Source organism: Oreochromis aureus, linkage group 16 (genome assembly GCF_013358895.1).
Source record: "Oreochromis aureus strain Israel breed Guangdong linkage group 16, ZZ_aureus, whole genome shotgun sequence".
In the NCBI taxonomy this organism is placed as follows: Eukaryota; Metazoa; Chordata; class Actinopteri; order Cichliformes; family Cichlidae; genus Oreochromis; species Oreochromis aureus.
In genome coordinates this window covers 2,560,450-2,575,540 of record NC_052957.1, presented here as the reverse complement: position 1 = coordinate 2,575,540, position 15,091 = coordinate 2,560,450, and the positions used below count along the sequence as shown (strand labels likewise).

General features: G+C 42.1%; 1 protein-coding gene across 2 annotated transcripts in view; it reads right to left on the bottom strand.

Annotated features, from left to right (window-relative positions):
- Positions 1 to 15,091, bottom strand: part of pard3bb (par-3 family cell polarity regulator beta b) — a 248,745-nt gene that overhangs the window by 140,969 nt on the left and 92,685 nt on the right. For both annotated transcript variants that reach the window (XM_039600345.1, XM_039600346.1), the window contains exons 12-14: positions 4,152 to 4,343; positions 3,314 to 3,472; positions 244 to 379 (exon numbers count right to left, since the gene is read on the bottom strand). In XM_039600345.1, the coding sequence (XP_039456279.1) occupies positions 244 to 379; positions 3,314 to 3,472; positions 4,152 to 4,343 (487 nt within the window). The remainder of the gene's footprint in view (positions 1 to 243; positions 380 to 3,313; positions 3,473 to 4,151; positions 4,344 to 15,091) is intronic.

Below are 15,091 nucleotides of genomic sequence, written 5' to 3'. Positions count from 1 at the left end.
CTGTTTAGGTCTCTGCATTTAAACGACCCAGCGGCCCAAAGCCTCACAAAACAACCGCTCTCGTATCAAATTTTAGGACAACAGACAAGGACAAACAAACAGCCTTCAGAAGTGGGAGGCAGCACTCAGATCCACAGATGAATCATCTGCATTGTTGTCAATGCTATCACGTTTGGTGCTCACAGCAACCACAAGGTCAGCGCCACATGATTGAAGGGCAGTTATATAACACGCTAAACTCACCGTTAGATGCATAAATGATGTTGGTCACCAGGGGGAGGTGAACGGTCTCAGCGGCCTGACCGTTCATCGGGCTCATCGGTGCAGAAAGGCCAGAGCAGCTGTCAAATGAGCGACTGGGTGATCCACCGTGTTGATCCTGAAACGGGGACGGAACAAAGACCGCTCAACACTTTCAAAATAAAATAAAAAGTAGATCTGAATCATATTTTGTTACAATAAATACAAAAAAATGGATGAAGTCTGGGTGACGTGCTGGATTTTACTTGTTTTGTATGTGGACTGCATTTAAACGGAGAGACGAGCAGTAGCGTGTGAGAGGTTTTCAAACACAATAAGACGCTGAGTGAAGCGAATCCGAGGGAGACACTCGGGAGACAGTACAGGGTCAAGGTGAAGGAGGGGGCTGCATTTCCCATGCCCCCACAGGGTTAGAAGCACCTTCAGCACTGCTTCCTCTTTCAGTGTGTGGCACCGAAACCTCGATTATACACTCTGCAGCCGCGAGTCTGCTCGGGTCCCAGTGACGTAAACGTCATCATCACACGGTGAGGGCGAGGGTCCGTGTGGATGTGTGTGCAGAACATTACAATGCACCAACTGTGCAGCAGACTTGAAGGGGACAGCGAAGTGTAACAGGAAGGACTGCCAGGCCGTCGGGTCTCCAGCGGCGTCTAATGGTGGGATAACACGGTGACACCTCTCCCCCTCAGAGGACAGCCCTCTGAGGGCCCTGCGCTAGTCAAACAAAGCATTGATTATACTGTCGATGTGTCTCTTTGTGCATGTATTATTTCTTTAGGAATTGAATTTGCATTTATTTGTCATTTGTGTTTGGGTGTAGAAAACTCTCCGGATTCATTAACATGCATGCATATGTATGCTGCTGAGATTCAGTGTACTCTGTTTCTTTGCTGTATTTGCCCCCTCTGTGTTGGATAATCCCCGCTCTCAAACAACAAAGGAGACATAACAACGCCGTGTGTGCAATAAATCCTCCATGTTGTCCTACTCTTGACCCCACACCCGGCACCGGCTCCGGTCCCTCGCCCAGCCTCCGCCGAACTCCAACCCAGCCTATGCCGGGGTGTTAGACATCCAGCAGGCCCCCTTCCTGGCTCCCTCCCAGCATGCTTCCCATTAGTTAGTGTTATAGTGCAATCAGATTTCTCCTGAACGCTGGAGATACACAAACATGCATCACCTTATGTCTGCGTTCTTTGTTTATTTTGATCATTAACTCCAATTATCATCAGTAACATCTCAGTTAAAGACTTCATCCACCTCTCTGAATATGAAACCATTAGAAACCGACTTTGTTCACCACTGCCTCATTTTCTGTGCTCATGGTTGTTTTTTTCTAAGAAAAGACTTTCCAAGGATGGCAGGAGCGCTGCTCTACAAACAGCATTTGAGCCAAACGGAAAAAAAAATCAAAGGACTAAAATTCAGGTGAAATTCACTGGTTTTTGGTCACCTTAGTGTAAGGTGTTATTCTGCATGATGAGCACTAACAGGGAATCAACAGGGTGGATTTTTAAAATCTGTTTCTTGTTTTTTTGGGACGTCAGAAGGACCGATGGTCAAGAACAAAGTCAGAGTGTTTCCGCTGAAGCTGCAGAACCATGGCGATGCAGGCAGAAGGTGTTGGGATGGGTCCTGTATTAAACGAGCAGCTGGATAAAGTGAGAGATTAGAGAGAGCGGTCGAGACAAACACAGCCAGAAGAGCTGAGGGAGAGAAAATTACAGGATTCAGAGAGGGGGAAATATAGAGTGCTGCACTTTTATAACATTGAAAAGCATCAATGTTGAGTCCAGAAAAAGCTTTTAAGGTACAGTCTCTTATCTATCTGCCTTTATCACCCCCCTCCCTCCATTTTTAAGACAAAGTGGTGACGGTGCCTCTTTGATGCATCTCACTGCTTTCCTCGTCAGGTGATTGACAGGGAGGATGGCCTGAGCCCAGCAAGCCCAAGCACACGCTACATGCATGCATGAAACCAGCATCCAGTTTATCCGACTAATGCACTAAATCCCATCTTAACAAGGCTGGTAACTGATATGATTAGTCCAACTTTTCATTGGTTTTTTGCATTTAAACTGCATCTGTGGCTCTAAATACACACACCTTCTCTTAACGGCGTCTCTTTGTGTTAATTCACGTCTCTGAGTGTGTGTTTGGAGTGCCTGTATGTGAGCACACTGCACAGCGTATATAGCTTTTTCAATAACCAGCAGGTCATCCGAAGGGTCATCCGCACTTGAGCCCACAACCCTGGCTTTATGCGTGCAAGGATTTCTACAGACGGACTACAGAGCCGTGGAAAAGGCACCGGCTGAAAAGCAGGCGAGATGAAAAGCATCTCTTTCTCTTATAAAGAAAGGAGATACAGCTGAGTCAAGAACACTCTGTCGCACACAAACACGAAAAGCAGGAGCGTAAATGCTCTTTTGCTGCTGCCTCTGAGAGCAGAGAAGACACAGTGTGAAGAATGCAGGGGCTTTCAAACGTGGTGGAAGGCAGAGATAACACACAAGATAAACATATTACCAAGACATTTATATGCAGTCATGTGAAAAACGAAGTAGACCCAATGATTCAGTCGCCTGTAGCATCACCTTTAACAGCAATAGCTCGAAGTAACCGTTTTCTGTGGGATTTTGTTGTCTCTCACGTGACTGTGGAGGAAATGTGAAAATGTGCTACAGCGTTTCATTGCATTGAGGTTGATGACCAATTTGGGCCAAGCTTTACATGTCAGACATGAGGCCTCATTATTGCCATCAAGCAGACGTCGGCCCTTCTATAAAGGCTCTACTGCAGGTGTATTTGCTTTACCCTGATTAATCTACAGGTTGACGAGTGTTATTTAATTTAAAGGCAGCACTGAAGAAGCCCATATCCAAAGTCGTCTCTTACGACTGATGTCTAAATATATTTATTTATTTTTCATGTTTTTACTTAAAATAATATTAAAAGACTTGTTTTTCACATGACTAACTGCTCACTGGCTCATTAGTTTAGCTCATCTATCTATTACATAAAATGACACACGAGGCAAAACCTGTACCTTTAAAGCTCTCAGCACCACCAGCTGGATGGTCCCTCTGACGTTGCCCTCCTGTGACATGGAGCGCCGGAGCGTCTCCATGGCCACGTGATTGGGGCGTCCCAGCAGAGACTCTCCATTTACAGCCACCAGCTGGTCATTGACATGCAGGCGTCCATCCTGTAAAACACAGAGTGGTTTGCTGAACATATGTGTGCGTTTTCTGCAGTTTGCATTGCAGATATGTCTTTGCATGAACTCTGTCTACGTGCACGGACACACATGCCTGTGAGTTAATGACAGCTACATGTTGCATATCATTTCAGTACTCTGTGTGGTCTGACATTCTCTCTTTTCAGCAGTGGCAGGAAATCACTGAGCTCTGATGGAGAGCTCACACAGACGCTCGCTCACGCACACCTGTGGCCTTCACTGAGTGCGTCTGTGAGGTTAAACCAGCCAAAATGACTTAAACCCTGCACACACACATTCTCAAGGCTGTCTGACTTAACGCAGTCTCCACCTCATCGACTGAGACCTCCGTCAGCTCAGTCTGCTTGACTGCATCGGCAGGATATTTACAATTCCTCTGCAGCAGGCCCTTTCCATCTATTCCTGTCTGTTTGTGCACAAACACTAACAGCTGCGCCCAGTGTGAGGGTGTGTGTGCATGCGCCCGTCACACAGAGAATAAGAGGTCAACGATGAGTGGAGCAGGATCTTGTGTGCAAAGACGTCCACGTCTGATGAGGCTAACTCATTTTGTGTTACTTTACACTGTGATTGGAGCAAAAGAAAATGCACTGTACAGATGAAGTGATTTACATGAGTGTATGTATGTTTGGGAAAACTGTGTCACCTTGTACGCAGCTCCTCCGTGTATGATGGATTTGATGAAGATTCCCAGATCCTCTCCCGTCTCCCTGGACTTGTTCCCTTTGAGGCTGATGCCGAGCCCCGCCGAGCCGGTGTCGTTGAGGGGCACCTCAAACATGAGCTGCTCCTTTCCATTCTCCGAGACCACGCTCGGCACGCGGGACACCTCGTCCCTCTGGAAGCGACAGAGAGTAATGGAGGCAGAAGAGGCGAGACGGGGATGATGAAGGGAAAGGGTTGGGAACGGGGTGAAGGCAGGAGGCAGAGGGTTAGCTCATTGAGCTTGAACAGTCTTCAAAAGCTAAACTAAAAGCTTTTCCATTTGAGAGAAACTACCAGGTGCTTTTGAACTAAATTTCTCTCCAACTAAAAAAAAATTGTAGTCAGAGTATAAAAAGTTTAAAAGAAAGAAGCCATTTGGACCGCTTGCTTTTATATACCCACCTTTTTTTTGCATCGCCATCTCTCAAGTCTGCAATATCAATAAAATGACCTGCGCATTTTCACGAGGTAATTGGAGAAGACGACAAACACAGAAAGCCAGAGAGACTAAAGCAGGAAGAGCAGAGTGAATATAATGAGGAAAGATGGTGAAAGGCTGAAATAAGAAGCAAAGACAGACCATGTACATAAAAACTATCATAAAGCCAGAAAGCAAAAGGAAAAAAACTGCATATTATGAAGAGAGAGAGAGATGTGGCGTAATGACTGAGTCTGAGGGAGAGTTAGTGGGACAAAGACTGTGAACAAAGACAGCGAGCAGATACTGACAGTCAGAATTATGACTGTGATGGCTCAGCGGGAGAGAGCGAGCAGCGCTTCACAGCATATGGATTATACTGTTTACATGATCTTAAGAGGAACAACAGGTAAACAGCAGTTTTTTATTTTTCCAGAGTTTCAACAAAATCACAAAAATTGTGAAGATGAAGATGAAGATGATGACGTCAGGGATGCACTGTGGTCCAACTTACTGACAACAGCTCAGTGACAATCATAATCAATGAAACCTGCAAAGCTACAGTTCATGTCACATGTCCACATATAACCGACAACACAACACAAACACGTCATGTTTACACACGGAAGATTCACCATCATCCCCAGCATCATCATCGTCATCATCGATTGATAGAAAACAGGAGGATGTTTGTTCTTTGAATAAGTGTACGTAGGTCAAGGTTCAAGTTAAACAGCTGATAAATGTCACGAGTTTACAACATTACAGCAGTTCAGCCGATATCTGATCACTTATTCTCACTAATCACTGTTGGCTAAATCAACCTGCGCTATATGTCAACATGCAAACATTTCTTCATGCAGGAAGCGAGAAATCGTCCTCCCATGATCAGCGATGCCACATGAGAGCAACAGCAGGACTGAAAAAGCCCACAGCTAAATCCACATTTGTAAAATCTCATCTGCTCCTACAGGTCAAGAAAACAGACAGATGAGAAAAAGACGATGTCAAATTCACTCTGCACGAACAAACCTCACAGCTGGAGTAAATCACCAGGAAGAACGTCACAATTACACAATTTCCAAAGCTAAAAACACACATTTCATCCAAGTGCGGCTTTTACAGATTCATGCTGCACAAATTCTCCTCATCGTTATTCATTTTAGACTCGTTTACACCCGATGTCCTCCAAAAAAGGACGAGCAACAAACCCAGAAAACTGGAAATTCAGTCGGCTGCTTTTTGATCGATCGTTTCACGTACAGTCATCTTTAACTTGTGACCCAGTCAGACAATAAAAGGTTGTAAAATCCTGATTTCAGCAGCACATACAGCGTGATGACATCATAAATATGCTAATGAGCACAGATGTCACTGGAGCAGTCTTTAGCAGCTTTCTGCACTGAGGACAGAGACGGTACATCTTCATACATATCTGTGCGTGTGACATCTCACCTCCAGCAGAACATTTAGCACACTCTGCAGAAAATACCACAATACATATGCATTAGCATTTAGCCAACAGATACATCCAGGTTTATTCTAATGATATCTGATGCAGGGGCGCTTTTTAATGAGTGTGTGTGTGTGTGTGTTTCCTGTTGCATGAAAGTTTCAGTGGCTGCTCTCCATGACTGTCTATACTTTCACATAAATTACTGCATTGATTTGTCTGTTTACACTATATATCTGTGAGTGAGTCCATGTCTGTGTGTCTGTGGCTCTGCACACACATGCATTAAGTCAGCCTGAGTCTGCCTCTGTGTGTGTGTGTTTGTTTGGGTCAGCAGTGTCAGCTTTAGACACTGTTTGTCTGTGGGGATTGTAGGTTTAACAGCGTTAAGCCGACAAAAAGTCCTCTACTCTGCAGAAAACTGTTTTCCCTGCTGGAAAAACTTCCCCATCAGACTGACTGTCCAGACCTGATAGGAAGCTTTCCGACCTTGGAAAGAACTTCAAAACACCCAGAAGAGGAATGTTAGCTACTTTCAGCACATAATTACAGTGAGGATTCATTAGGCTCGAAAAGTCCATCCAAAGCGATGCTCGCGGTTTGGCAACTTTTCAGTTTTTCTGCCGCAGCTAAAATGTTTTTATTCGGCTGATTTTGCTGCGTCCTTTTGTTATTTGTGATTTCTCACGCTCGGCACAGGACAGAGCAAATGTCAGAATGAATTTAGACCAGAGGACGGATGTTATACTGCAGCATTTCTCAGATAGTGGGGAGACCAGGACCACCCACAATGGTGTGAGACGTTTTATGGAACCTGACAAAAATATGCAAATATATGTAAAGATGGTTTCTGGGTGAGGAATTCAATTTCCCATAAAAATAAGGAGCAAGCGCATCCTCGGAGCACGGAGGATTTAACAGGTAGTGAGATAAAAAAAGAAAAGAAAAATCACCAAAATTTAATCGAACATTTCTATTATTTCCCCCTCGTCACTATGAGTGGCGGCTATATTCACATGCACTAAAATAATAAACACTACTGCGAGTCTGTGGGTGTGTTCCCTGTTTGTAGCTACGCAAAGGTCTTTGCTCCTTAAACTCTATCAAATCCATCCACTTACAGGAAACGCTGTTTGCACAGCTCGCTCCTCATGCTGGTCATTTAACATTTAAATGGGTTGCCACGACGATGGATCAACGAGAGGACAAGCTATTAAAAAGACAGCTTCGTTGGTGTGTTTGTGTGCGCTTTTTTTATTAAACTGAGCCGGTAAAACATGACAGAGGGAATGATGGAGAGACGCATTATGTGAAAATGAGTGTGAACAGCATCACCTTTAAAGGACAGATGAACTGTTAGCCAGAGCCGCACAAAGATTAAAACACTATCAGAGGAGTGCCAGGAAAGACGAGCGGCGATCGTAATTTTGGTTATCGGTTGTGTTTGATCTGCTTTCACACTCTGCACTATAAATTCTGCCATTCCTTTATCTGTGTGCGTGTTTGCGAGGACACCTGCTTTCAGCGACATGGTCTTTTAATGAGAATGGTGCACAGATGCCCTTCCACCCAGCCATGCTGAGGCTCTGTGAGTGTGTGGACAGCCCCACGCCGTGTGAATGACTGCCCAAGGATCCATTTTACAAGGCCAAACAAGAGTGGCCGTGTACTTAAACGTGGCGGTGTGATTACACAAGCATACATACACACAAACAGCTGAGGTAAGTACTCCCAGGGACCACACCTGACATTATGGGCCATGCTTCTGACTTACGAAAATAGCCGCCCATCACTGACCACTCAGGACGGGCCCCTGTTGTCCAGCACCCCCCACCCCCCCCACCCTATTCTGCAGCAGCGGAAACCCCCACAGCCCCGTCTTAGTGAGACAAAGGAGCATTTACAATCCTACAGAGAAAGGAAGATGATGAGGAGTGACAAAAAAGAGGAAGCTTTGGAGGTTAACATGTCTGTGTGAAAGAAGAAACCACTTGGAGTCCACGACGCATTTAATAAACAGAAGAAATCTCTGCAGAGAGGCTGGGTGGAATCAGGCAGCGTACTCTGGCTCATATCTGCCTGTCGCTGCCGTTCAACAAGTAAAGCGCTAATGCTGCTAATATAGATTTCCCAATTAAAGGTCTGCACATGCAGGGCAAGCTGGCATGTAGGTGATGTGAAATCCACAGCAGGTGTTGGTGGCACAGGGTTTGTTTTCCAAGCTTACAAGTGGTCACGGGCCATCGTGTTACATTACGGGTTCGTGGTGCGAGCCGGGCAGCCTTCTGTTCATGTGCCGAGGATCCCCACATGAACACAGAATTGCTTTTTGGCAACGGCCGACAGCAAAGTCGCAGCTGCCGTTTTCCACACATCAACACGTTAAAGAAAATACTTTACATGTCAGGCTGCACTGAGGAACTCTGACTGGAAGTAGGGAATGTGCTGATCCCCGCTGACACAGGCCGGAAAGTATATCAGAGATGAAAAGTATAATTTATTTATTTTTACCTAAAAATATTTAAAGGTAGGCACGCTAGAATACGGGGGTAGGAGGATACAAAGAAACAAAACTGTAAGTAAGTAAACATAGAACATACATCATGTACATCAACATAATGCAAATTAAATAAGGATGTAAAAAAGCAAGATTAGTCCACTCCATAAAAAGGTCATGCCTCACAAAGTGCAGTGTACTTATATAGAAATATTGTTTGTCTTTGCAAAACACAACCATTAAATAATGCAGTACTTAAAAGTACTTACAGTGTAATTATTTCCTGTAAAAATGTTTTGCTTTATCTAATCTCTTGCTGGTGTTACCGTGTGCACTTGTTTATTGAATATCATGCTGTTTACAATAAAACTTGTAGCCACTGATTGTGACGCTGAACTCACGAGGAACATATTTACTAAAGGTCAGAGAGCGAGTGAGCCGAAGGATATTTTCTCATATACTTTATTTTCCGCACTATAAGGCGCACTTAAAATCCTTTAATTTTCTCAAAAATCGTCAGTGTGCCTTATAATCCGGTGCGCCTCATGTATGAATTCTAGCTTCCACCTAAACATGATATAGCATGTTCTGACTGAGAGATTTCTGAAACATTCAAACGTACAGCTCTGCTATCACTTCCAACAGAAATGAAGACAGAAAACTAAACAGCAGTGACGTTTGTAGGGTTACTGAAGTTGGGCTAGCTGCTATATAATGATGTGCTACGTGATCGCTAGCGACACAGCTATGCTAGCATAGCATAAACACAGTGAAGCTGGAGGATGAATGCTAACTTGAGTTGAGTAAAGTTTGACTTATCTGACTGTTTTGTTTCACTTAATGCGCCTTATAGTCCAAAAAATACAGTACTTAAGTTAACTTATATGCACAATCAGAGGAGTCGCCCCCTGCTGACCAAAAGACAGAATGCAGGTTTAAAGGCTTTAGTTTTCAGACACGGAAACTTAATTACGTAGGGTTCTCCTTGAATGAATAATGTATGAGAGATGTAAATGACATCATCAGAGGCTGTGCACAAAGCTCAGTGCACGTGCACTTTCATCTGACCGCATGTCTGCAAATGAGTACGACCTCCGAATAAGGACCGTATCTTTGAATAACCGCGCTGATCCCCACTGGATTGACACAACTGACATGTGTGAGTATGTGTGACACTCGTGTGCAAAGGCGTTCGAGTCACAGCAGTGTGGTCGGAAGGAAAAATGATGAAGCTGCTAAACCTTCAATAAACACCAGCGAGATGTCACATGAGACAGAGAGCCAGAAAAAAAGAGAAAAGAGACGTGATACCCTTCTCGGCTGCTCTCCACTGGGATGATGGCAGCTCCTGCAGAGACACCAAGCTGCCAAGGAGTTTGTGTGTGTATATGTGTGTGAGTGTGTGTGCATACACAGGTCTCTGAGGGTGTAACAGATGGGGGATCTACTGTAGAGACTCTGTGAGGTCACATTGGTGACAATATCAGTGAGACGTAACACACACACACACACACACACACACACACACACACACACACACAGAAAGACAACAGACTGCAAACACTGCAGCGGTGATGGATGAGGGATTATCAGAATGAGGAAACTGTTCAATAAAGTTGTTTTGCTTTGAATGTGCTCTGTCACCAGTTGCTAACTGTTTACTGATTTAAATGTCACTGTGTGTCTGTGTGAGTGCGGAGCATCTGCTGCTAAAAAAGCATGTTTCCTGTTGTGGAAAGGAGAAGAGCAAAGAGAAGACGGCCGTGGAGCTCGACGAAGAGCAGATGCCAAAAGCAGAACTACACAACAAGCCTGCTGGAATCAAATGTAGACCAATCAGCCCCACAGATTTCTATCCAAAGTGTATTTGTGAATGGTTTGTATTCATATTGTCATTTACTGTGTCAAGCATACATGCTTAAGAGGTGGGGGACATGAATACTGAGACGCAGTCCCCAGTTCTGGATTGGATTTACCACTATGGGAAGCTTTCACTTCACTTCATTCAAAGAGATGTTTCTGTTTTCTTGGCTTTTTGACTTTTTAAATAGAAAAGTTCCTCTGCCACCTAAAGGTCTACTTTGATGTTTAATCTAGCAGGAGCCATTCAAAGCATACTTTTGTGAAATCACTGCGAGTTTGAACACAACAGGGGTTTATGTTTGCAATTTTACACATATTTCACAGATTTGGATGGATTTACACGACTCATCACATCCACAGCTTACTCTGGACCCCTTCATGTCATGTTCTAACCCACTGGGTCATCTTTAAGCATCATTCTTCACTACACATTCTGTTAACCACAAACCAACCCAAGCGTGCACGTCGTGAAAGCACACAGCACATCGAGGACGGGAGAAAAAAAAAGTCAGTAGCAAGCTGTCAGTAATTCCTGTAGTTTCTCTACGGCAGGGGTGCCAAACATAAGGCCCGAGGGCCAGAATCAGACCAGCACAGATTCCAGTCCAGCCCCAGAACAGCTTTGGAAATTGTGCAGAGGGACAAAAATTTTGGACTCTTGTTTTACAGCTTTTGGGTCCACAGTTTTTTAATGGTGATTTTTGTAAAATAAGAGAAACTTCCTGCTTTATAATCACTGGACAGTCGAAGAAATAAGCTGCTAGAACTACTTCTGTAACCCTGTAGGACCCAACACATCAAAAAATAGCCAGAAAATTCAAATTTTTTGGAACTGAGATGTTTATGAACCCTTAGACAAAATCCACAATTTTATTTTTTTGCTGTATCATGTTGTTTTTTAATTTTTTTTTTATTATATTATTTATTGTTTGTATCACATTTGACACACTGAGCGTTTTTGGCAACTTTTTGTTAACAATGTTAATTTTAGACAAAAAAAGTTGTCCGTAACATTTTGAAACTATGGCAAGTATTGATCATGTTGAAGAGATGGAGGTCTCAGAAACTCATGTAGCAAATATGACACAAATGGCATTATGGCGTTAATTTGATTTCTGATTTCTTTATTTTCTTTTAATGTATTGCAGCAGCATTTCTCTAACATGTAGAGAAACAGACGTGCTGGTGAAACTGCGCTTGTTTTTCTTATACCATCACATCTCAGGGATTAAATGTGTAGTTAAACTCCTTCACACTGACACACAGAGGAGTTTCACTCGTGTATGTGGCCCACGATGTAAAATGAGTTTGACGTCCAGAGGACATAAAATGCTCTATCAAGTCCTCATTTTCATAATAACTCTTTGCAGGTGAATTGGACGAACCACGCGGCCTTATTGGCAAGTTGTTAATCATCCAACACAGATTGGTTCAAGCCATGTAACCCAAAGCCTCAAACTATGGATTCTATTATGATTTCATGACCATGCATGGCTCCAGCTGCCCTGCTGTCTGCTGCAGGATTCATCACTGTTGCAATGAAGGAAAAGGGAAGGCGTTTCGTTGCAGCTGAAAGACGTTTATCTATTTTGCTTTATGACCCAAAATGTTTTAGAGGCCTTTAGCAAACTGGCAAAGGGTAAACGAGGAAGTCGTCAGTGACATGCACGAAAAAATAAACTGTATGGAAGAACAAAAGAAGGGGAGGGAGGGAGGGAGAGAGGGAGGGAGAGGGGGAGCGGGGAAAAGGGAGGTGTGAAAAGTCTGGAAGCAGAAAAGAGCATCTTTGTCTCAAACATTAGTTTCAAGACACTAGCCAACTCAGCAGGCGTATGCTTGTTCATGTGCAAAGAAAATTAAAGAAAAAATGTTTTATGTTGTTCGCGAGCGACTGTACGTGTGTGTGTGTGTGTGTGCGTGTGTGTGTGTCCGTACAGAGAGCCAACACAGCAGGATGTACACTTGCTATACTGTGGAATGTGTATTAAGATGATTTTATTTCACAGAAAAGTGACTTTGAGTAAGAATGCGTGTGTATGTGAGTGTGTGTAGCGCTGGTGTAATGTCTTTGTTCTACAGCAAGCGCACACATTAGCACACAGCACCAGATGGTGGGCTGAAATGAGACAACGGAAGAGGGGGAGGAGAAGATAGACAAGATCCTTCCATCATTTCATCATCATCCTTCGACTGTTTCCTCTCCAGAAACACAAACACACTGACATAAATTTAAAAAAAAATGGGAAACTTCAGTCATATCACAGTTTTAACAACGATGCAGAGCGCTTTAGAAAATCGCTGGAACTGTGTGGAAAGAGTTTTACACGACAGAAAACCTTATTTAAAAAAATCAGCAGACAACACCAGGTGTTTTTGTGCTTCGGATGATGACGGTGCAACATTGTTTCTTTACGTTAAATCAAGTCTTTTGACTCCTAACAAGTGATGGGAAACATTATGCTTACAAACACTAAAAAAATATTAAATACACGTGTAAGACTTTATTATACAGCCCACGACACAAGGCGTAATTCCCCTGTAATTAAGTGGAATTTCAAGGAATTTGATGTGAAATTACAATGTAGTTATATTTACCTACAAATACGTGAAGGCAGGCACACTAGAACAAGGCAGGTTTGTACAGGAGTAAATTTAAGTGGTCTGTAAGTAATATTAAGTACTGCATAACTTCACGTATTTCACAATTATCCTGTAAGTACATTTAAGTTGTGCCTAATTTCTGGTTCTTTTCCAGGAAGTACACGTAAGTCATTCTCAGTACTGCATAATTTCTTGGTATTTTTGTGGAAAAAACATCATTTCACCATCTTACACATACTTGTACATACTCTGTACTTCGTGGAGGTATGTTACAGGAAAGGAGACGCTCCTTTCGAATTGAATGCTTGAACAGAGAAAGAAAAAATTAAGTTAGACTTGGCTCCCTCGTATAAGATCACACAAACATTTCAAACTTTCATGGTATTTATTTTTTATTGTTGGAGAGGGAGAACTTCAACATCAACATAAGTAACGCACACTTACCCTGTAAGATGGGAAATACTGTTTGGTTTTACCATAAATTTTCACACAATTATTCCATTATTTCTTATTCTGGTGTTCCTGCCTTTAAGCATTTGTAGACAAATATAATTACATTCTAATTTCAAATAATATACCTTTAAACTCTATTTAATTACAGGAGAATTACATTCTTAGTTGCGAGCACTACTAGAAAGTGTTACCAGAGCAGAGCAACAGATAAAAGAATAATTACAATTATAACAAAAACACCACGCTCGCCATCATAGATTCTTGATACTTTGAGCAGTTATTTTATTAACTATATTCCAAAAATGAGGAAAAGTCAAAAGTGGCACCAGCTGATGGACTTACAGGCGTACGAGGCTTCTGTTTCAGTGCGATGGTGAGGGTCAGCAACGCCGTCCTCGGCCACAGCGAGTCGAAGCATGCAGAGCTGTGCGAATGCTGCTCATGTAAAATAACTTTCCAGCAAAGTGGGACGATCGTTCGTGATAATATTATTAGACTTTCACTGTTTTGTTTTGTTTTTTTTGTTGAGGTGATAAAAATGTTACCACAGTGGAAAACACGCTGTGTCTATATGCAGCATTTACATCACCAGCCACAGAAAAGTGATTATTTTATGCCAAGTGCAGAAAGCATCAAACAAACACTGCTGCTGCACTTTTTTAGACAAAAGCTCGACTGCAACTACATGTTTCCCCATCAGCATCAACCCCGTCTATAATATGAACTTCGATCTTCACTTTTTCTGTTTTACACAATTTCTCAATTTTTTAAATTAACTATTTATTTAATTTTTTTAAATTAATTTTTAAATTTTTTTGCACACATTTTTTAATTTTTTTTAATTTATTATTTATTTTAGTAATTATTTATTTTATTTTGTATTTATTTTTTGCCCTGCGATTTTTTAAATTATTTTTTACATTTTTATTTATTTTATTAATTATTTATTTTATTTTGTATTTATTTAGTTAGTTATGCACACATTTTTTAAAAATTATTATTTATTTTATTAATTACTTATTTTATTTTGTATTTATTTAGTTAGTTTTGCACACATTTTTTTTTAAATTATTATTTATTTTATTAATTGTTTTTTTTTTTTTATTAACTTCAGAAATTATTTTTATTTTTTTGATACACTATTTTTGTTGTTGCTTTACTGCAACTCCGTTTTCCCCCCATCAGCATTAACCCCGTCTTTAAAATGAACTTTGATCTTTGGATGATATTTTCTGATATTACCTGTAATTCTGCCGATACCTTTCTGACCCGGCCTGTAAACCATCCACTCTGTCACATTGTACAATGCACTAATTAAACACAGAGACAGGCACTTTAAAAGCACTCGTCCCTTTTAAAAACTCTCACCACTAAAACAGCTGCGCTTGATGACTACCACTGCCCTGAAATCCCTCGCCCGCATATCCACACGCTGTTCTACACTCCAGCACATTAAAATTTCAATCAAGAAGTGTGTTCACAGCTCCATTATGCAAAACTGTAACTGTATTTGCTGCTCTTGAAAAGTGTTGTGACTGCTGAATAAATGCCACCAGCTGTTAATTAGACAGAGGTGAATTCTAGTGGGGCGGACGG